The 24,306-nt window shown below is 35.6% G+C and overlaps 1 protein-coding gene across 2 annotated transcripts in view; it reads left to right on the top strand.

Moving 5' to 3' along the window:
* The window catches only part of CERT1 (ceramide transporter 1), a 112,757-nt gene that overhangs the window by 52,257 nt on the left and 36,194 nt on the right, over window positions 1–24,306 (top strand). For both annotated transcript variants that reach the window (XM_035014663.1, XM_035014662.1), the window contains exons 4-8: window positions 1,345–1,452; window positions 2,463–2,601; window positions 7,954–8,037; window positions 18,876–19,033; window positions 23,129–23,221. In XM_035014663.1, coding sequence (XP_034870554.1) covers window positions 1,345–1,452; window positions 2,463–2,601; window positions 7,954–8,037; window positions 18,876–19,033; window positions 23,129–23,221 — 582 coding nt within the window. The remainder of the gene's footprint in view (window positions 1–1,344; window positions 1,453–2,462; window positions 2,602–7,953; window positions 8,038–18,875; window positions 19,034–23,128; window positions 23,222–24,306) is intronic.

The following is a 24,306-nucleotide window of genomic DNA, read 5'->3' as shown; positions in this document are numbered from 1 at the left end:
AAAAAAAAAAAAAGATTTTATTTATTTGAGAGAGAGAGCAGGTGCACAAGGTCAGGGGGGAGGGGCAGAGGGAGAGGGATAAGTAGCCCCATGCAGAGATCGACACAGGGACATGGGGATCAATTCCAGGACCCTGAGATCATGCCTGGAGCCGAAATCAGACACTTAACTGAGCCACCCAGGCACCCCGAAATTGGAAACTTTCTTTCTGCCATGAACTGTTGAAGTGACTACAAAAATTTTAAAAAGATGCAGTCTTCTAGAAGATCCAACTCTGGTTGTAATTACAAAATGTAAGCTATAATAGTCGAGTGGTAAATGCCATATCAATATATAGAATGGTTGAGAATATGGAGACAAACTGCCTGGTATAAAAAGAAAGGCTTCAGGGTGCCTGGGTGGCTCACTCGTAAAGCATCTGCCTTCGGTCATGATCCCAGGGTCCTCACATCGGGCTCCCTGCTCAGTGGGAAGCCTGCTTCTCCCTCCCCCATTCCCCCTGCTTGTGTTCCCTCTCTCCCGGTCTCTCTCTGTCATATAAATAAATAAAGTTTAAAAAAAATTTTTTTAAATGCTATTAATTAAAAAAAAAAGGCTTCACTGAGACAGTGTATTTGAGCTGTGTCAGGATAAGTGATTAATCAATAAAGAAATAGTACTGAAAGTTTTTTTATTATCTTTTTAGCCTTATTCTGTCCCATTTTTTTTATTGTGGTAAAATATACATAACAATTTGTCATTTTAGCCATGTTTAAGTGTACAGTTCTGTGACATGAAATCCACTCATGTTGAACATCACCATCCATCTCCAGAACTTTTTCATCTTCTCCAACAAAAACCCTGTGCCTGGTAATTCCATCTCATTTCCCCCTCCCTCTAGTCCCTAGTAACTACCGTCCTGCTTCATCCTTATGAATTTGCCTACTCTAGGTAGTTTTCCTGTTATCAGACACTCTCAGCCCACTAGCCCAATGTAGTTGTTATTCAGTAAATCTCTAAATTAAATGGCAATTAGGAATGGAAAGGCATTACTTATGCCAGTGGCTTGGTAATATTTCTTGAATGGACTCAAACTGCTAATTATTGTTATTAATAGCCCTACTGATTTGTAGGAAAACTTTTGTTTTCTCCTGGTTTTTTTCCAGTTTTATTGATATATAATTGACATATAACATTGTATTAAAGTATACAACATAATGATTTGATATATGTATATATTGTGAAATGATTACCATGGTAATTTTAGTTAACATCCAACACCTCACATAGTTACAACTTTTCTTCTTGTGATGATTAAGTACTTTTTGCTTAATTTTTTTTCACCTAGTTTACTTTCATTTTTAGACTGAATCTGGGTATGGGTCTGAATCCAGCTTACGTCGACATGGCTCTATGGTGTCACTGGTGTCTGGAGCAAGTGGTTATTCTGCAACATCCACCTCTTCATTCAAGGTTTGTGGTTATGTATGCTTTAAGGCAGCATAAATTGAGTTTAATACTGAATGTTGTGAAAAGAACTTATGTGATAGTTTTTTGAAATACATTTTCTACAATGTAATTTATTTGATGTTGTTATAGAATAGTTTTTAAGGGGCAAAATCATGATTCTTAGAAATATAAAATGAACATATCAGATTTTATTTCATTCATTAATGAGTTAAGATATAAAGAAAAAATTGGTTCAAGGGAGAATATAAGGAATATTGAAATGATTTTGCTAATATACAAAGCTGGTCAGTATTCAGAGATTAGTAACTAAGTATATCCACTGGACAAAGTTCATTTGTACCTATATGGAATCGAATCATTTACATTACTCTCAGTTTTCTGCTACTTAAGGAGTTGTAGGGGCGCCTGGGTGGCTCAGTTGGTTAAGCAACTGCCTTCGGCTCAGGTCATGATCCTAGAGTCCTAGGATTGAGTCCCGCATCGGACTCCCTGCTTGGCCGGGAGTCTGCTTCTCCCTCTGACCCTCCCCCCTCTCATGCTCTCTCTGTCTCATTCTTTCTCTCTCAAATAAATAAAATCTTAAAAAAAAAAAAAAAGTTGTAAAGTAGCTCCAGTGCAACAAAATCAAAGATTCTCTATGACCAAACACCCTCTTAAGAGTTGTGTAGATGACACTCACCATTCCTTTGGAAGGTCACCCAGTAACATATTTGCCCAATCAAAGTCTTTCACAATTTTTCCTCACAGTGTTTAATTTGAAAATATTAAATGTTATATTAGCAAATTGCCAGACTTACTGCTCTCTTATTTCCTTCAAGCTTATCACTGTCAAGCCACTAATTAGTCATGTTCAAGTCTATTCCTGGGAGTATTATGTTGAACCTGACAGCTCTCCTTACCCCATTCCCTCAATAATAAGATGTACACCTTAAAAGGTGATGAAATATCATAGGAGTAAATCATTTCCAGTTTTGTTAACTTGGATTACATGCCCCCTTTTATGTGTTTTTCAGAAAGGCCACAGTTTACGTGAAAAATTGGCTGAAATGGAAACCTTTAGAGATATCCTATGTAGACAAGTTGATACTTTACAGAAGTACTTTGATGCCTGTGCTGATGCTGTCTCCAAGGATGAACTTCAAAGGGATAAAGGTTAATTAGGCTATTACCACTATTTTTACTTGGAGAATGAATGGATTTAAAGCCTCTTGATCTTAAAGGGTAATGTCTTTAAGTGATAAAGGTAATTATAGTCACTTTCGCTGAAAACTCCCAATGTAACAGATTTTGGTGTCCATATAACTTAAATACTTTAATAATGCATCCTAAGTAATCTGATCCCCCCCATACCAGATACGACTGAAATTTTTTTAGGTGATTTTTAAGCTCTTTATTCCATTGAAAAATATATCTATCATCTTGGTAACATGGGGCATTTCACAGGAGTATGTCTAATAAATTTACCCCATGGGGCACCTGGCTGGCTCATTCAGTAGAGCATATGACTCCTGATCTCAGGGTCATGAATTCAAGCCCCGCATTGGGCCTAGAGCTTATTAAAAAAAAAAAAAAAAAAGATTGTACCCCATCATGAGTCTTAGAAGCATGTTTATGTTAAATCCTCCAAATCTGAAATCATTCCATCTCTTTATTCCCCTCTCTTCCTTCTCTTCTTCTCCCTTTCTTTTTCTCTTCACTTTTCTCTCTCCCCATCCCTTCCTCTGGCCTTTTTCTCATAGAAGAAGAAACTAATAATGGAGCTACATAGAGATTTAAAAATAATATTTAGTGAATTTTTTTATTTAAGCAAGATGATCTTCTTTTAACTTACTCATAATGTGAGTTTTTATTTTTTTGTTGTTACTGCTAAAGATATTACTGTTAACATCTCTTCTTCATTTTTCCTTTTATTTGCCATGAAGGCAGAAATGAATTACTCATAGCAGTATTACTAAATAGCACGAAGTTCATTCCCCGTATAACTAGGTTACTTGACATGGTTTCATTTCTTGGTTTTATTAAATATGTTTGATCTGAGCTCAGATTCTTTTTGTCTTCTGTCTTCTTTTTCCTCCTTTTGCCTTCATTTGGATTGAGTATTTTTAAAATAATTTTATTTGTTAAGTCCTTTGTTGGCTTTTTAGTTATAACTCTCTGTTATTTTAGTGGCTACTTTAGGGTTCTAGTATGTACATTTAACTTATCATAGTCTGCCTTCAGGTAACATACCACTTCTAACATAGTATAAGAACCTTACAATTATGTCTTTTAATTTTTCCCCACTACTGAGGCAAGAGTCTTCAGTGTTCTCTAACCAGTAGCCTATGAATTATAAGTTTTCCAGTCTGTGTTGTGGAAACAGGAACTTTTCCATGTACCATGTAGGTTTTGGATACTGTCCCTGGAATTTTTTCATATGGTTCTTTCCCTGACCTCTATAGTTTCTTCACTTGTAGGTGCTAACAGTACTCTACTGAATTCTCAAGGGGACCTTCTGCTGATCTCTGGAATTCTTTCTCTGTACAGGTCTCTCGTCTGTAGTCCTCTGTCTTGACCTCCAGTTGCGTTTGCTTTCTGTACTGTCATCTACTCCTCACCTTAGAGAGTCTGCCAGACTCCTTCTGCTTTCCTCCTTATTCTACCACTTGGAAATTCTCCTGAGACACTAACCTAGAGCAATCATAGGGCTCATGTTATTTGTTTTCTGACTCTCCTTTATTGCCCAATATCCAATGTCTTGAAAACCATTGTTTTGTGTAGTTTTTCCAGTTTTTTAGTTTCATGCTAGAGGGTAAGCCTATTTATTCTACCTTGGTCAGAAGCAGAAGCCCATATTCCTCTTAAAGTACTTAATTTTGTCTAAATTAAGTAACCTTGAAGTTCTTTATATTTGATACACTAAGTTTTAGGCTCTTTAACATTTGATATTTATTTCTCTAAAAATAAAGGCAGTTGAACTTCTCTTTCTCCTTCATTAAGAAAAATGTGTGTATTCCTTTTTAATCAAATTAAACACTACACATCATCTTTCATTTGCTTGTAGATGGCCTTTTAAATAAAAACAGGATATATACGGAATTGATTTCTTTTTAAGTGATCATATCAATAGTATATAACGTGTCAAGGGCAAAAGTGATAGTGGAAGGAGTAGAAGTTGGGATGCAGTGATAACCAGGTTGTATAGAAGTTTTGAAAAATAATTTTAAACTATTCATGTTTGAATAAATAGCATCAGTGGTAGACTAACGTATATCACAAAGTACTACAGACTAGGTGGCTTAAACAACAGAAATTTATTTTCTCACAGTTCTGGAGGCTAGAAGTCTGAGATGAGTTGTAACCAAGGTTGGTTTCTTCTGAGGGCCATGAGGGAAGGATCTCATTTAGGTCTCTCTCCTCGGCTGTCTTCTCCCTTTGTCTTCATATCATCTTCCTCCTGTAAGTGCCTGTGTTTAAGTTTCATTCTCTTACAAGGACACTGGTCGTATTGGATTAGGACCCACCCTAATGACCTCTGGAAAGATGCTGTATCCAGATAGAGTCACATTCGGAGGTATGGAAGGTTAGGACTTCAACATATGAATGTTGCAGCTACACAGTTCAACCTGTAACAACTGATGTCCCTATAAATGCTATCTTAAGAAATACTGATGCTTTTAAGAATACATATTGGGTAAAGATGAAATAAGGACTTGTACCATAGTTTCCTACTTTGTAGATCAGAGTTGATGAACTGAGTCTAAGGATCTTTCATTAAATTATCAATACTAAGGCTATGACAGCAGTGGATTATGGGTAGTGAATTCATCTACTTTTGTTTGTTTAGCCTTCCTGCTAACTTGATAAGTGATTAATCCACTACCTGTACTCTGTATTTACCTTTCCAGTGAGATTTATTCTTTCATATTTTTTTTTTGTTGATAATGAGAGCACTTTCTTTTCAGCCTACAGAAGTCCCTTTAACATTTCCTGTAAGGCTAATTTAGTGGTGATGAACTCCTTTAGCTTTTGCTTGTGTGGAAAACTCTATCTCTCCATCAGTTCTGAATGATAACTTTCCTGGGTTGAATGTTTTTGGTTTGAAGTCTTTTTTTATGGCTTAAAGAATTTTAAGAATCGCTGTTCTTTATTAAGTGTGTCATTGAAATAATAATAGCAAATTCTCATTTTATTTTAGGTGTTCAGTGTTTTTATATAAAATGTTTTATCAGAACTGTTAGTAAGACACTTTCAACCCAACTTCCTCCCTACCATTCCCACACATGCTTCAGTAGGATTTAATTAACCCTTAAAATCATAGATATATGGGTTTACAGAAATAGAAGACATTATCTCTAACCTAAACTTACTGTTTAATTTTAAAGGAAGACAGGTATCACATTAAAGGAAGGTTTCTATTAATCTTGTTCTTTTGTTCATTGTTAGTTTGATGACTTGAAATAGATTACTTAACATTTTTCCACATCTCTTTTCTCAAGTGTAAAGTGGATATCATATCCCTCACATACGACTGTGAGAATTAAGTGAGAATATATAGATTAGCACTGTGCCCAAGAGCAAAACTTCAGTAAATAATAGCTGCTTTTTTTTTTTAAGGGATTGTCTTTCTTTTTTTTTTTTTTTTTTAAGATTTTATTTATTTATTTGACAGAGAGGGAACACAAGCAGGGGGATTGGGAAAGGGAGAAGCAGGCTCCCCGCAGAGCAGGGAGCCCGATGTGGGACTCAATCCCAGGACCCTGGGATCATGACCTGAGCTGAAGGCATCGCTTAACCAACTGAGCCACCCAGGCGCCCAATAGCTGCTATTTTTAATGTGGTTTATTTAGATTACTGCAAGGATAAGGAAAGCAGGAATGATTGGGTTGGGGGATTTGTATTAGGGCAGTAGTTTCAAACCATGTCAGATATCCCTTAAAGGTGCCTCAGGGAAGGGCAAGGAGTGCTTGGTTGGGAAGGAAAGGGGAAGTCTACTCTGTTAGCCAGCACAGCTCTTGTTTTCATCAATTTTACATATTAAGTGTTGGGCTAGAAAAAGAAAGTTGAAAATCCCTGTTTGGTGGTATTAGGCTATTAGATGGTTAGAGATACGAAACCCAAAGTAGATACTAATGAGATAAGTGAGGCACAAACCTCTCAGTAATATTTAAGAACAGTTCATCCGAGTAGTATTGAATCAAGGTCAGGATCTTGTCTGGTAGTAAGTACTGATTTAAAAGCAGCAGTATGCTGTGGATTTCTTAGAATTGACCATATGAATTGTCTATTCATCCATAGAAATGAATAGTAGGTGTTAGTAGATAATAGTTTATGATTTGAAAAAGTTGTTGCAGATGAGTAGCAAAATTTTTAAGTGATGAAAAAATGAAATAGCCTAGTAACTAGAAAATGGCAGCACAGAACAAAAGTATTTTCCGTGGTGATTGCTACCATTCAGGGGAGGATTAAGGAACAAGAGTGGGCTCTGCATCTATTGGAGAGAGAGAGCACGAGCTAAAGTAGGTGAAATGTTTGTTGTAGAGCGAAATTACTCTTGATGTAGAGATACAGACAAGAAATAAGACATTAATTTAGAATGAAGACTTCTTAATGTAGAAAGGGAGTACCTAAGAAAGAAAGAAAGAAAGATAGAAGCCGGGGCGCCTGGGTGGCTTAGTCGTGAAGCGTCTGCCTTCGGCTCAGGTCATGATCCCAGAGTCCTGGGATCGAGCCCCGCGTCGGGAAGCCTCCTTCTCCTTCTCCTTCTCCCACTCCCCCTGCTTGTGTTCCCTCTCGCTGTGTCTCTCTCTGTCAAATAAATAAAAAAAAAAAAAAAGAAGAAGAAGAAGCCATTAAAAAGTGTGATAGAAAGCAGAGAATAAGGTTGGGGGCTAAGGTTTATAAATTTGCATTAAAAGTGGAATACAGAATACAGAGGATTAAAGTATGTTAGGCAGTAGGGAAAGGGATAGTAAATAGAAAAAAAGGTATGCAGAAGGAAAACATGGGGGATTCTGTTTTTTCTGGAATTGGGTAAGTTAAAAGGGATGTCCAGGCACAGACACATTAGGATGAATGAAAACTGATATCACACCTGTAAGTCATTCTGTTTTCCCTATATATCCAGAAATAGTAAATTTAAGAACTCCCAGAGGCAAGTTAAGGCATCTTCTGTATGCAAGTTACTTTACATTCCTTTTCAGCCCTTGCAGGCCTCTGGTAGAATTATGAAATTGCCCAAGCTAGGTAGGAAGGGATAGGAAGACTAAAGGACAAAATAATTCATATCTCAGTACTATCCCTTACACAAATGAGAATGGGTACAGTTTTTATAATAATGTATTGTATTTAAAGACATTCCACAGCATGTTTATTAGGCATACCTTGACAACCACTGAAAATACAAAGGTAAGTAAGGTCTTGTGCTCACAGAATCCAGGATATATTGACTCATTCGAACATAAGAATAAACTGGTTAATTCCTATTTCCTTTCACCCTAATATCCTTAAATATATTTTATTTAGTTGTAGAAGATGATGAAGATGACTTTCCTACAACACGTTCTGATGGAGACTTCTTGCATAACACTAATGGCAATAAGGAAAAGTGTAAGTAGTACATTTTTTTCCTCTCAGCTACATAAAGTGTTTTTTCTAAAGTTATATAATAACTAAGTATATAACAAGAATAATTATCTAATTGAGCAATTTTTTAAAAGCAGTGTAACTACTGGAAAATCAAAGTTCCTTCTAGGAAAAGACATGTAAGTAAAATATATATTCTGACATTAAATAATAATGGCCACTCATTATCTAAGATACAAGACTCATTCTGAATTCCAGACATTGGCCCACTTATTTCAGCAGTATTTCGTAAAATCAGTTTCTAGTACTGAAAGTTTATTTCTTGGGGGAAGCATTATAATGGAATTTGAATGTTTATTTAGAGTATATTTCTCTGTTCAACGTTCTTTTCTGTCTCCACTCAATAAACTGGTGTTGAAAAGTACATATTCAGTGTTATTAAAGGAAAATTATTAAAAATAGCTCTGATTTCATAGTGCAGTTGTTTACAGACCCAGGAGCAAGGTGGCTTATTTCATATACTCATTTATTGTTGCTCTGTTTATAACGGCTTATTAGATGGAATTCTGAATTGTTCATTTGAAACCTGTGATTTGCGAGTCCCTGCATAGGGGCTCCTTGCTCAGCAGGGAGCCTCCTTCTCCCTCTGCCTGCCCCTCCCCCTGCTTGTGCTCTCTCTGTCTCTCCCTCTCTCTCTGACAAATAAATGGATCTTTGAAAAAAAAAAGAAAGAAACCTGTGATTTGTGACAACATGGATGAACCTCAAGGGCCTTGTAGTAAAAGAAATAAACCAAAGACCAATACTGCATGGTATCACTTACATGAGGAATCTTAAACAAACAAAACCAGGAACCTGTGATTCGTAGTCAGTACTCTTCTTTTGACATATCTTAAGAAAAAATGAGTAGGTTTGCAAAAAATTCTTTTAATTACAAAAATAAGACTTTGTGAAAAAAATAAGTTAATTGTGCTTATTTTTGCTAAAGTTGTGAAAGAATGTGAAGTATAATTTATACCTATTTTCAAATAATTTTTCAAATTGTTGTATTCATGGCATTAATTTTCTATTTCAGAGATCACAGTGGAATATTCCATTATTGATACTAAAGTCTGATGCTTCTTTCTCCCCATTTTATCCTTCTTTCCCTCTTCCTGTTTCTTATTTTCATCATGGCTCTCTTCTTCCTTATGACCTGCCCCCTCCCAGTCTTGCAAAATACTAGCTTCTTACTACAAACTGGTCCTTCCAACTTGGAACTAAAATATTGAACCTTACTGAATCATCTAGATTTGCCTTTATGAAATTAGAGGATTATTTTGGAAAGATTCTTTCAAGTTACATTTTAATTTCACAATGTATAATCTGCTTTAATAGAAAAAAGATTTTGTTTGGACATTGAAAAAATTGTAAAACTTTCAGGTCCAGTCTTCCGTCCTGGTCAGCTCCCCTGCCTACATTCCCCAGAATTGAAGGGAAACTTACTTTCTGTAGAAATTGAACTGGAGGGTTCTAGATTCAGGAATACCTGACATAGTAAAGGATAGGTGTATTGGCCTATTGTTAAAGGGATTACGTGGAAATTTACATACTGATTGTTGAAATTTAACAGCCTCATTGTTCTGTTTATCCGAGAACCCTAAACCAGGCACTAAATGAAAGTCTACTTACTGCAGCTCCTTTCTTCTACTGTGTTTCCAGAATACGCATCAACCAAGCATATATTTTCTGATACAGAATTAGAACATAACTCTGTAGATGCTGAATGACCACAAAGAAAGGACCTATAAATAGAGATTTTCTGTGTCTACCATGAAAAAGCTATCTCACTACCAGATCACCCTTTGATTAAGTCCACTAATTAAAAAACCCTGCTAGTGCTTACAGAGCTTCCAGTAATTTACTCTTAAATATGAACAGATAGCCAGATTTCCAGACATTTGAGGAAAGCCTCCAGTCTCTCTTTTTTTGAAAAGAGCCTTGAAACCAAGCAACAGAAGACAGGGTTATTAAAGTCATTTTGAGAAATATCCTACAAGATGTTTGTATAATTTTTTAAATCATGAGTCATGTTTTAAGTACACTTCTGGAATTCACTGTTTAAAGTCATTCCTTTCTTAGTGTTGATGAAAATTAACTCTTGTTAATCCCATAGATGGAAAGTATCTTTCTGTGGTTAACCTCTAGAAATAAGTTGGAAGCTTTGTATATCATCTGGTAAAGTGAACAAAATATGAAGTCTTTAAAAACCTGGTACTACTTAATCATAGCCTGGGATTAGGGTGTCAGTCATCTCTCAAATAAAGACAGGGTCTTTCTGCTAGATCCAACAAGCATCAGAAAAAGGAGAAATGATACTTCATTCTTGAGAGTGGTTATTATAATGATACTCACCATTATAGCCATCATTAAAGATTTGGTTTAGATCACATATTGTGATAGTAGTATGTTAAGTTTTTAAAAATTTAAAACTAGTATACCAACCTGATAGTAAGTTCTATGTATTTCAAGAATAGGATTAGGGGTGGGTTTTGAAGAGTAGAGTAAAACATCCACAGGTTCTAAGATGAGAAGAAAGGCAATTAAAGTAATTTGAATTTTAGACCAGAGGAGGAATTTTTGGTTACAAAAACACCTTCCTTAGTTAAAGACCTCAGGAGTTTAGATCATGGCAGAAGGACTTTTTGCTCAATCTTTTGTGAATAAACTTCTTATTTACCTCTAATGTAAATTTTCTTCTGTTATATGCTGTGTCATCTTTTCTTAATTTATATTTCTAGGGTCAAAAGGGGAGACTTTATGATGACAATTTCAATTCATCAGAAAGATATAACAATTGTAACATGTAGTTGCATGTAATAACAGAACCCCAAAATACATGGACCAAAACCTGACCAAATTGAAGAGAAAAAAAAAAGACAATTCAGTAGTAATAGTTTGAGACTTAAATATCTAGCTTTCAACAATTGATAGAAAAAGTAGGAAAAAGACCAATAAGGAAATAAAATACTTATAAACAATCAGACCTGGTAGACATGTACAGAATACTCCACTTAACAATAGGAGAATATATGTTCTTCTCAGTAGTACATGTAACATTCTTCAGGAGAGAGCTTATTCTTGGCCATAAAACAAGCTCCAACTAATTTAAAAGGATTGAAATCATACAAAGTACGTCATTTAACCACAAAGGAATAAAATTTGAGATCAATGACAGAAATTTAGAAAATTCATAAATACATGGAAATTAACACACTACATAACCAGTGAATTAAAGACAAAAATCACAAAGCAAATTAGAAAATACTGTGAGATGAATGAAAGCAAAAATACAAGATACCAAAACAGATGGGCTGCAGCTAAAGCTGTGCTTAGAGGGAAATGTATAGCTGAAACACCTTTATTATAAAAGAAGAAAGAGGGTCGCCTGGGTGGCTCACATGGTTAAGCATCTACCATGGGTTCAGGTTGTCCCTGGGATCAAGCCCCTCATCGGGCTCCCTGCTCAGTGGGGAGTCTGCTTCTCCCTCTCCCTCTGCCCCTCCCCCCACCTATTCTCTCTGTCTCTCTTTCAAATGAATAAAATCTTTAAAAAAAAGAGAGAAACTCAAAAAACAACACAAACTATAAATTGGTTCTTTGAAAAGATACCAAATTAACAAAATTAAAGATATCAAAATTAAATTTTGATGAATTAATCAAAAAACACAAACTATAACCTCATTCTTTGAAAAGATACCAAATTTTTTTTTAAAGATTTTATTTATTTACTTGAGAGAGACCAAGAGAGAGAACATGAGCGGGGTTGGGGGGAGCAGAGGGAGAAGCAGACTCCCCACTGAGCAAGGAGCCCAATGTGGGGCTCAATCCCAGGATCATGACCAGAGCCGAAGGCAGACGCTCAACCCACTGAGCTGCCCAGGCACCCCAAAAAGATATTAAAATTATTAGCTAAACTGATCAAAATAAAGAGAAGATTCAAATTACTAAAATCAGAAATGAAAGGAAGGTTATTACTACTGACCTTTTAGAAATAAAAAGGATTAAAGGGGAAGGCAATAAATAAATGTATGCCGACAAATTTGATAACTTAGATGACATGGACAGAAGTCTTAGAAAGGCACAAACTACTGAACTTGACTCAAGTAGACATAGAAAATGCAAATAGACCAATAATAAATAAAGAGATATAATTAGTAATAAACTTCCCACAAAGAAAAGCCCAGCCTCAGATGGCCTCACTGCTTAATTCTAAACATTTAAAGAAGAATTAATGCTGTTTCTTCACAAATTCTTCCAAACTTTAGGAGGAATACTTCTTAAATTGTTTGCTGAGGCCAGTTTTACCTTGATACCAAAACAAGACAAAGATATTGCAAAACTATAGACCAATATCTCTTATGAATATAGATACAAATACTCAATAAAGTACTGGCAAACCAAATCCAGCAACATCTAAAAAGGATTATACACCATTACCGGAAGGGATTTATCCCAGAATGCAGTTAGCTTAACATGGGAAAATCAGTTGATACAATAATCATATCAGTAGAATAAAGGCCAAAACTGGTGGTCATCTCAGTAGATGTTGAAAAAACATTTGACAAAATCTAATACTCTTTCATGATAAAAACACTCAAAAAACTAGGAAGGACTACCCAAAGTATCTGTGAAAAACCCACAATGAACATCACATTTAATGGTGAAAGAGTGAATGCTTTTCCCCTGATATCAGGAACATGTCCATTCTTGCCACTTCTGTTCAGCGCTGCATTAAAGATTCTAGCTAGGACAACTGGACAAGAAAAATAAATAAAAGGCATCCCAATTCAGAAGGAAGAATTAAGACTATTTCTATTTGAAGATGCCATTATCTTGTATAGCAAAAAAGCATAAGAAATCCACTAAAAAACTATTAGAACTAACGTGAGTTCAGCAGGATTGCAGGGAATAAGATCAATATATAAAAGATCAGTTGTGGGGTGCTTGGCTGGCTCATTTAATGGAGTTTGTGACTCTTGATCTTGGAGTCATGAGTTCAAGCCCACATTGGATATAGAGCTTACTTAAAAAAAAAATTGTATTTATACACTAGCAATGAACAATGTGAAGGTTAAGGTAATGGTTTCATTTATAGTAGTATCTTTGTGGCAGTTTATAAAAAGAATTAAATGCTTGGGAATAAACTTAACAAAAGAAGCAAAAACTTGGGGCGCCTGGGTGGCTCAGTTGGTTAAGCGACTGCCTTCAGCTCAGGTCATGATCCTGGAGTCCCGGGATCGAGTCCCGCATCAGGCTCCCTGCTCGGCAGGGAGTCTGCTTCTCCCTCTGACCCTCCCCCCTCTCATGTGCTTGCTCTCTCTCATTCTCTCTCTCTCAAATAAATAAATAAAATCTTTAAAAAAAAAAAGAAGCAAAAACTTTATACTCTGAAGACTGTAAATTGGTGAGTAGGTGTAGGACTAGGAAGTGACTGCTAATGTGTATGGGATTTTTCAGGGTGGTTCGTGAAAATGTCCTGAACTTGATTGTTGTGATGCTTGTACAAACCTATGAATACACTAAAAACTGTTTAATTGTACATGTTGAGTCCATTTTGTGGTATGTGAATTATATCTCAATAAAACTGTTATTGGGCGCCTGGGTGGCTCAGTTGGTTAAGCGACTGCCTTCGGCTCAGGTCACGATCCTGGAGTCCCGGGATCAAGTCCCGCATCGGGCTCCCTGCTCGGCAGGGAGTCTGCTTCCCCCTCTGACCCTCCTCCCTCTCATGCTCTCTGTCTCTCATTCTCTTTGTCTCAAATAAATAAAATAAATAAATAAATAAAAATAAAACTGTTATTAAAAAATAGACTAAATAGCTGACTTAATACACTTAGATTTTTTGGCCTTTAGTTTAGATTAAAGCAATCTAAAATAAAAAATTCCCGGGCGCCTGGGTGGCTCAGATGGTTGAGCGTCTGCCTTCGGCTCAGGTCATGATCCTAGGGTCCTGGGATCGAGTCCCGCATCAGGCTCCCTGCTCCTTGGGAGCCTGCTTCTCCCTCTGCCTCTCTCTCTCTCTCTCTCTGTCATGAATAAATAAATAAATAAAAATCTTTAAAAAAATAAAAATAAAAATAAATAAATAAATAAAATAAAAAATTCCCTACCTAAACCCTCATTTCTTATGATTAAATTGTATTAAATGTTGAAGATGGCCACATATGTGGATTTTTTGTGTCTTTTATATTTTCCAGTTGTTACCATTTAGCTATATTTTCTGACCAGTTTCCTAACTTACATCTCTTCATATTTTGTAAATAATATACAAGAACATTTTGTCATGTCATCAACTATATAAAAGAATGACTATAGATATTAACTCATCTATCAAATCAAGGTATACTCTCGATGAAACTCACTAAGAGGAAAAGTGTTAATGAAACATGCATTACTCTAGGAAACATGAGCAATACCCTGTTCTTTCTTTCAACCTAATCTGTGTGCCTGTGCATTAACTGTCCAAACAGAAAATTTGTACCACCAGTCACTTTCATCCCCATTTAGCTCGGAGACTTTTTTCATGTGAAAATATTTTAAATTCAGTTTTTTAGCCAACTGTATCTTAGAGAAAGCACATCTACAATAGGCCACTAGTCCAGAACTAACTGATTGTTGATCCTAGTGTGATTGATATCAGTGTCATAGTCTTCAACCATGTTTCTTCTTTATCATAGTAGACAGGTGAGAGATTTAAACAGATTGCCATCTTGTATGTTCAGAAGGACTTACCTGCCAATATTTTTCTGTTCCTGTGTGTCTGTGTACCACACACACACACATACAGACACATATACAATCTTTCTGATGTAAGGAAATGAGAAAAACTCACTACAGAAACTAGGGATTCCCCCTTATGTTGCCTACTATTCAAAAATAGTGTTTGAGGGCGCCTGGGTGGCTCAGACGGTTAAGTGTCTGCCTTCGGCTCAGGTCATGATCCCAGGGTCCTGGGATCGAGTCCCGCATCGGGCTCCCTGCTCCTTGGGAGCCTGCTTCTCCCTCTGCTTCTCTCTCTCTCTGTCTCTCATGAATAAATAAATAAAATCTTTAAAAACAAAAACAAAAATAGTGTTTGAGAGTCTTAATGAAAGGAAAGGATTTCAAATAGCTCAGCTTCTCTCAGCATTTGTTTTTATTTTTGGCATGTTGATGTGAATTTATAGGTTCCTTAATTTTCTGACTGTTCATACCTTTAAAATAGTTTACTGTATATAAGGTTAAGAGTTCAACTGAAAGAACTATAAATCTGAATGGTAATCTTTGGAGCCTAATACTTACAGATCTAGATTTACAGGTCATTTTCCGATTTCTTCCATTTTTGCCTTTCATTGACATGGTTACAGTCACATATTTTTTATTTCCTTATATTCCAGTGTATCATTTTCCCAGAGGAAACTATGGCATGTCACTTTGTCTCTTTTAAGAGTATCCCCCCCTTCCCTCTCTAAAAAAAAAAAAAGGGAAGGAAGAAGAGGAGAAAAGAAAGAAAGTAAAGTGGCGGGGGGGGCGGTGGTGCAGGGCACATGGGTGGCTCAGTCAGTTAAGCGTCCAACTCCTGATTTCGGCTCAGGTTATGATCTCAAGGTGTGAGATCAAGCCCTGCATCAGGCTCTGGGCTGGGCATGGAGCCTGCTTAAGATTCTCTGTCTCCCTCTCCGCCTCCCCCCACCCCTTCCTTTCTCTCTCCTCTTCTCTAAAAAAGAAAAAAAAAAAATAGTCATTTCCTTGTTTTTAGCTGAGATATTTAGATGAGTATGCTCATCTAAAATTACCAAGTACTTCAGAGTTCTACTTAAGTTTTCCCATCAAGATTGATATAGTTCTACAGTATAAGGTATAAGAGACTTGGAGGAAAAATCAAAGTAACCAGTACTTAGAGGAGCCCAGTGGATAACAGATTAAGGTGAGGTTTTGTCATCATGACTTTCATTTACTAACAGATGTAACATGAGAGATTTATTTCAGAGACATTACTGTGTGTGAGACACTAAAATAAAGTGTTGAAAATATCAACTGTTTGAAAGCTTAGTCTATGACATAATCACTGTATCATTCTGAAAAGGATTTTAGGTGGCTGCTTCTGAAAGTAGTAAGTACAGCTGAAGATGTACATTTCTGTATTTCTAGAGTTTTTTCAAAAACATTTCATGTCACTCTTTCATCTTCTATATAAAGTTTATATATAGTAAGTATATAAATTAGCATTCAGCAGAAGAGGACACATTATTTTAGTTGTATACATTCTTTTATGCAGAACACAGATGACCTTTGATTTCATTGCATTAATAAAAATAGTTTATAATGAAAATGCGGTCTTGGTAAGAGTGATAGAAAATATAGAATTTACAATGATAGAAAGGCTTTTCAGAAAATATAAGAAAAAATAAATTTTTTAACAGCTTTATTGAGATATAATTAACCTACAGTAAACTGCATATTATTTAAAGTGCATGATTTGGTCAGTTTTTATATTATCCTGAAGATATTATAATCAAGATCATTATCATATCTATCACCCTCAAAAGTTTGCTCCATCTCTTTGTCATCCCTCCTCTCCCTGTTCCCAAACAACCATTCTGATCTCTTTTTTTGTCGCTATAGGTTAGTTTGCATATTCTCAGGTTTAATATAAATGGACTCATGCAGTATGTGGGAGGGTTTTGGCCTGGTTTCTTTCTTAGAGATACATCATGTTACTGTTTGTATTAGTATTTGATTTCTTTTCATTGCTAAGTAGTATTCCCTTGTGTTGATACAACACAGTTTGCTTATCCATTCATCTCTTGATGGACATTTGGATTTTTATAGTTTTTGGCTATTACAAATAATGCTGCTATGAGCATCCATGTGCAGTGTTTTTATGGACATATATTTTATTTGAGGTCAATACTCAGTAGTGGAATGGCTGAATCATATGGTAGGTGTATATTTAACTTTTTAAAAAAACCACCAAGAGGGGCACCTGGGTGGCTCAGTTATTTAAGTGGCTGCCTTAGGCTCAGGTCATGATCCTGGAGTCCCAGGATCAAGTCCCGCATCAGGCTCCCAGCTCAGCAGGGAGTCTGCTTCTCCCTCTGACCCTCTCCCCTGTCATGCTCTCTCTCATTCTCTCTCAAATAAATAAATAAAATCTTTAAAAAAACAAACAAACAACCACCAAGGTTCATTTTACCAGCCATACAGGATAGTCCTGGTTCCTCCAAATCCCCACCAACACTTGGCATGGTCAGTCTTTTTAAATTTTAGTCTTGGGATACCTAGGTGGCTAGGTTGGTTAAGTGGCCAACTCTTGGTTTCCACTCAGATGATGGTGTCAGGGTCCTGGGATCGAGCCCTGTGTGGGACTCCATGCTCAGAGGGGGGTCTGCTCAGGGATTCTCCCTCTCCCTCTGCTCCTCCCCTGCTCACGTGCCCGTGCTCTCTCTCTCTCAAATAAATAAATCTTTAAAAACATAAAACAAATTTTAGTCTTACAGTAGGTATGTAGTAGTGTCTTGTTATGGTTTTTTTTTTTTTGTATTTCCCTAGTAACTAATGGTATTGAGCATCTTTTCATGTGCTTATTTGCTGTCCATATCTCTGTGTTGAAGAATGTTCAAATCTTTTGTCCCAATTTTTTAGTTGGGTTATATATTTTCTTATCATTAAGTTTTGAGATGACCATGTATATTCTATATTGAAGTATAGAATGTGTCAATATTCTATATTAATATATGTTATATGTAACATATGGATAAAGGATACAAATCCTTTATTAGCTATATGCTGTGCAAAGATTTTCTTGTAGTCTGTGGCTTGTCTCTTCATTTTCTTTTTGTAAGTATTTTAAAGTGGAAACTATATGTATTTAAGATATATAACATGATTTGATATTCACAGTGAAATGATTCCTGCAGTCAAGCTATTTAACATATCATCTCCTCACATAGTTACCATTTTTGTTTGTAATGACCGTACCCAAAATCTGTCTCAGCAAATTTCTAGTATTCAGCACAGTATTATTAATTATAGTGATAGTGCCATACATTAGACCTGTAGACTTACTCATTCTACATAACCTTCATTCTTTTCACAATACTTTTAAGAGCAGAAATTTTAAATTTTGATGAAGTTTACTTTATCGGTTTTTCTTTTGTGGATTATACCTTTGCTGTCATATCTACATGAGTTTTTAAAGTTGAAAGTATCATTATTTCACTTATAAGTGTTCTATTGGAATGATTTCTTATTAGGTAAGAGTATAAGATATTATGCTGTCTTGCTTGCATCTTGTTGAGTTGTAAGATTTTTCATTAATTCAAAGGCGAACTCTGAGTTAAAATTATAAAATGTAAACATAAGAGCCATTTAATGTGTGCATTGGTCTCAAACTTAATTGTGGATATTTATTTAAAAGTTTTACATGACCTTATTCAGTTCTATAGTTTATTGTCAGGTATTTTTTAAATTTTAGGTCTCTCAGAATGTAAGGTAGTTCTTGCCGTAATTTGGTCCCGCTTTAAGCTGGCAGGGTGTTATTGTTAAAGTATTATTTCTCCTACCACTTTGTTCACTGGGTGCAGTACAGCAAATAGATTTCAGGAAACAGAACCCAGAAAAAAAGATATGAAAGTACATATGCTGCTGCAAGCTTCTTTGCTTATGGAGTATGGAATGGGAATTTTTATATGTTGGCCAACAAGAGGGAAATTATAATCCAAAAGCCTGCTCTGACTTGCTGGGTTTTAAACATTTTCTAGTTTTAAGTTGTGATGAAGAGTTATTTCTTCATTAGAAAGACTTCCAGTGATTAACTTTCTCCTCCCCCCCCCCCCCAGTATTTCCACATGTAACACCAAGAGGAATTAATGGCATAGACTTTAAAGGGGAGGCAATAACTTTTAAAGCAACTACTGCGGGAATCCTTGCTACACTTTCTCATTGTATCGAACTAATGGTAAAACGTGAGGACAGCTGGCAAAAGAGACTGGATAAGGTAAGTCTCATTTTTCTTCCTCTTAAAAAATGATTTTATTTCAGCTTTATATATTGATTGAACATTTAAACTAACTTCTTAGGGAAAAACCTATTGGGATTGATAGAAGTAGCCGGGGGTACTACTCCTCTGAAAGTTTGTAGGCATCTTAAACTCATTTTCCTAGTGAGATTTACCAGTTATGTATTCAGTTACTATACAACACAAATTTGTGGTAGGATTTTAATAGAGAAATTTTTGTAGTAGTAATGGTAATGCCTTGGAATAGAAATGATGAGCCACTTCACATTACCTAGCTTTATTGTGAAATATGTGAAGCTGCATTTAAGTTATATGAACTGAAACACCAATTTATCAAGTTAAACATTAACTTACTGCATTTGTAGCCATATATACTTTCCAGGGTCATTGTGCTATTATTTAACACATGTTGTTCATGGAACATTTGCCTCATGTTCACCTGCTTCCACCTTTGTTTAAACTTCAGCACTGAAAGTAACATTACAATATGAATCTTTAGTTCCTAATGTCAACTATGGCTCAGTAAATTTGTTTAGTAGGAAAACTTCTATTTAGAATTCAACATCAGGAAAATAATAAAATGTTAGAACTATAACATATCTTAGAAGATTTAGTTCTGGTCTAATGCCAGCATTTTATAGAAGGAACTGAGAGGCCCAGAGACTGGTCCAGAGATGCTAAGTAGCAGTTGGAAGAATTTTACTCTATTTTATATTACAGCTCTGAATACTAGGCCAGACATTAGTCAGAATCCTGTCATTCTTGAATGAGTCAAATTGCTTTTAGTGTTTCAAGATCTAATCAATTTGAACAGGAAACTAGGTAAAGCAATGTTACCACTGATGATTAATGGCAGGATGGCCAGGGGTTTGATTAGTACTGTGTATTTAAGGAAGTCCCCCTGTGTAGAAGAAAAGAATTCTCAAGTGTAGGTGACAGTAAACCATATTGACTGGTAATACATATTCTTTAAAAACAAGCAGTGAAAATGTATATTTAAGGTACAGACATTTCATTATTCTGGAGTCAAACTATTTTATCTTCAGAGATTTCAACTCTAACAGTGTGAATCAAATTTATTTTTTAGAAGATTCCATGTACACACAAAAATAATGTGTTGAGAAAACAGGACAACCCCTTAACTCATTAGACATAGCTCAAGAGAATCATTCAACTTGTCCAGACTAGCTTATTTTAAACTTTGTCACACTTTTCTCTTAAGGTTTCAGTCTCTCGTCTTTTTATCCTTCACTAAGGGATCATCATCTTCATTCATATATTCTAATCACAATACCTAAAAAATATTCATTAAAAATGAAACCTGGCTTTCCCATCCTTTCAGCAATCAAGTTTCTTACTTGCAGTGCTGAAAAGGGAAGTGAACTTTTGCTTAACTTCACTGTTGTCAGTCTTATCTATTCTTTTTCTTCATTGAGGAGCAATAAAGGATCTGTGAAAAAATAATTTTGTTGCTTTTCAGTGCAACATCTAAGCAAAGAAAAGCCACAAAAGATGGCAATATTAATTGAAATTGAGAAACTACTGCATTTTATAGTCTTTTACAGGTCTGATGGCAAATCTTATTCACTATAATTTTTTCTTTAAGTTGAAATAGGATCCCAGTTACATTTTATATGAAATGTAAGAGTGTGGGTATGTTTGATATGCAGTATGTATGTGTGTGTGTATACCTATGTTATATGTATATGTATGGTGTACATGCATGTATATGTGTGTGTGTGTATACACACACTCTATAAGGAATAGAAAGTTCTTGAATAGAGAGTGTTGTTTATCAACAGATTTTTAAGTAATTTATATATTTGGGAAGGAAAGTAGTGATAATTTAATATTGTTTAATTGAAATTTCTGTTTCATTCAAAAAGTATTTATATGCTTATGCTGTGCTAAGCTCTAAGCTAGAAATGGGGAAACAGCAATAAACAGGAAATTGTCCCTCAAGGAGCTTAATCTAAGGAGAGCAATTAAATAGGTCATAGGTGATATAATAACAGCTGTTTGATAGCAGAATTGTTTATACTTTGATTTCTAATGTCAGTTCCATTATTCTTTCAGCTGAATAATAGAAAATTAATATCTAGTGGTGATGATTTTACTTGGTTACCTGTAATAATAATCCCTTCTATTATAGAAGTATACTTAATTGTTAGCTAGTCACGTCCAAGAAGACCAAAAATTGTGAGATTAAACAATTTTAGTTATTAACAATGTTAGGAAGAGAAAATCTATTCGTTGAAGATGTTTGCTTACATTAATAGGCTCTCGTGTGTAATTTCACATGCTTTTTTTCATTTTCCCTTAAATCCTTTGAATATTATAGCTGTGCTGTATGTTTTTGTTGTGTTCAGTTTTGAAAATTAAGGTATAGCATGAATACAGTGAGATGCACCAAGTGTACTGCTTGCTCATTTTTGTGCTATGTATACACCCCTATAACCGCAACTCAGATTAGATAAGGAATTTTTATAGCACCTAGAAGTTTCCCACATGCCTCCCTGGTCCATACCATACCACCATCTCAAGACGTGACCATATATACACTTGTGTTTGACTTTTTTCCCCCTCAGCATTGACTGTGAGACTCATTCGTGTTGTTACATTCACTGGTAGTTTATTCTTTTTCATTATATTTCATTGTAAGCCTTCAATTTGTTTATCAGTTTTTCCTGTTGATAGACACTTAGGTTTTTTTATATTTTGGCTATTGTGAATAAAGCTGCAGTGGGCATTCGTGTACCTAGCTTTTGGTGGATATAGGTACATACCTAGCAGTAGAATTGTTGGTTCATGGGGTTTATGCTAGCTGCAGTGCATATTGGCAAACAATTTTCCAAAGTGGTTATATCAGTTTATACTTCTACCAGCAATAGATGAGAATTCATTTGCTCTTCATCCTTGGCAACACTTGGTACTGTCAGGTTTTTGTGGGTGTTTCTTTGTTTTGTTTTGTAATTTTAGCTATTCTGGTGGGTCTATAGACCCGCTTTCTCTTGAGTATGCAGAAATTACGCTTTGGTTCTAATGAACTAATTCACTGATTTGCATGAACCTTAATTCAGATAGGTATTTGGAAGTAGTTAGCTTTGTGTGAGTTCATATGGACTTTAATTTAGCCCTTAGGTATTTGAGGTAAGGGAACAAAGGCATTAGGTTCCTTACAAGCTTGTTAGACTTCAGTTATCAGATTTGACCAGTGCAATCCATTGTTGTAGAAATAAGTTTGAGATTGGTGTCAGAGCCAACCTTTCTAAATTGACCTTGGGTCTTTTAACCTCTTAGAACTACAGATTGAAGGAGAGGGTTAAAGTAGAAATCTGAGCTCTTTTTCATCCCTGAAATAGTTTTAACCAGCAGTGGGAAAGTACCAGAAATTTATCTTTCTTAGAATATATTTTAACATTCATTGATTTCACTTGTTAATTGAGTTATTTTCTTCCTGGTATCCATTGCTTTTTTTCTTGAAAGCAAAATAGATACAGCTTTTACTGGGGGTGGGCTGGGGTAAGCAAACACATGAATACCTTGTAGGCATTTCTGTGGTGTTAATTTATCTTTTTTCTTTGTTTCTGTTTTTTTTAAGTGTAGATGCTTTGGCGGTTACTTAATCCATCTAAATCCATAACCTAGGGCTCCAGGTGGCTCAGTTGGTTAGTCATGATACCAGGGTGCTGGGATCTAGTCCCACATCGGGCTCCCTGCTCAGCAGGGAAGCCTGCTGCTTCTCCCTCTCTCACTCCCCCTGCTTGTGTTCCCTCTCTCGCTGTGTGTCTTTCTTGTCAAATAAATAAATAAAATGTTTAAAAAAATAAAAAAAATAAATCCATAACCTACCTATAAGATGGATCTTAGTAGTGATTTAAATGGTATCTTGTGTGTAATGTATAGCTCAGAGAAAAACTGTTTTCTATGGCCGAATCAAGCTCATTTTTCACAGGAATAGAGTGAGGTTTTTGTTACTGTTGTTTGGCCAAATTATAAAATTTCAGTGAAATGCGGAGAAAATCTCCACCCTAAGTGATAATTTTTCACTTGCTTCTTTTTAAAACAAAACAGGAAATTGAGAAGAGAAGAAGAATAGAGGAAGCGTACAAAAATGCCATGACAGAACTGAAGAAAAAATCCCACTTTGGAGGGCCAGATTATGAGGTATGAAGTTATATTTTTATTTTAGAAGGAGGAAAATATAGGCCATATCTGTCTCAAAAGTGATTAATTTTTAAATAATACTTTTACAGCCTTTAAATATTCTAGATATGTAGTATGTTCTTCAGTGTTTAATTAAATGTATATTTCATAATATATAAATGTTAGGCTTATTCTGAAATAGATTTTTTTTTTAATTGACTACAAAATTTAGTGTAGGCTTTTCAAAGACTCATTTATTAGGCCTGTCTGCATTATAGGACAAGTTTTTATCTTTCCTGTGGAGGACGATAATTTTTAATGTTGTCTTCTAATTTTTTTTTTTTTTAATAAAAGCAACTTATGGAGGAACAGACAAAAAGATTTTAGTGTGTGCTGTATATACTGTGAGGTCCTGTCCATAGCAGAGCTCGAACTGTCCTCATGGCCTTGTCCTTCTTGTTTGAAAATACCTGAAACCAACTTCTTTCCTCTTTTGTTTCTTTGTTGAACGATTAATAAATTCTCCCTCTCTATACACACACGTAGATATTAATATTTTATAAACTGTTTTTTCACTATATTTCTTTAGAGGGAAAAAGGTATAAGAAATATAGTTGGTAATAGTCACTGATACTGTTGATATTCCTGAAATGCATTTTAAAAATGAAGTGGTAAAGGATATCATTGAGATAGAAGTAGAATGTTAAAATAATTATGTTTAGGGGCGCCTCAGTGGCTCAGTCAGTTGGGCATCTGCCTTTGGCTTGAGTTGTGATCCCAGGGACCTGGGATCCAGCCCCACTTCTAGCTCCCTGCTCAGCAGGGAGTCTGCTTCTCCCTCTGCCCCTCCCCCCGCGCGTGTGCGCACGCACGCACACTCTCTCTCTCTCTCAAATAAATATTTTAAAAAATAATTATGGTTAGTTTATATTTTAAAAAATAGGAAAGAGGGGCTCCTGAGTGGCTCAGTCAGCTAAGCTAAACTCTTGGTTTCAGCTCAGGTCAGGATCTCATGGATCTTAAGATCAAAGCCCCAAGTTGGGCTCTGTGCTCAACAGGAATTCTGCTTAAAGATTCTCTCCCTCTGCCACTCCCCCACTCTTTTG

This window comes from Mirounga leonina, unplaced genomic scaffold, assembly GCF_011800145.1.
Source record: "Mirounga leonina isolate KUSES-001 unplaced genomic scaffold, KU_Mleo_1.0 Mir_168, whole genome shotgun sequence".
In the NCBI taxonomy this organism is placed as follows: Eukaryota; Metazoa; Chordata; class Mammalia; order Carnivora; family Phocidae; genus Mirounga; species Mirounga leonina.
This window is presented reverse-complemented; position numbering and strand designations above follow the sequence as displayed.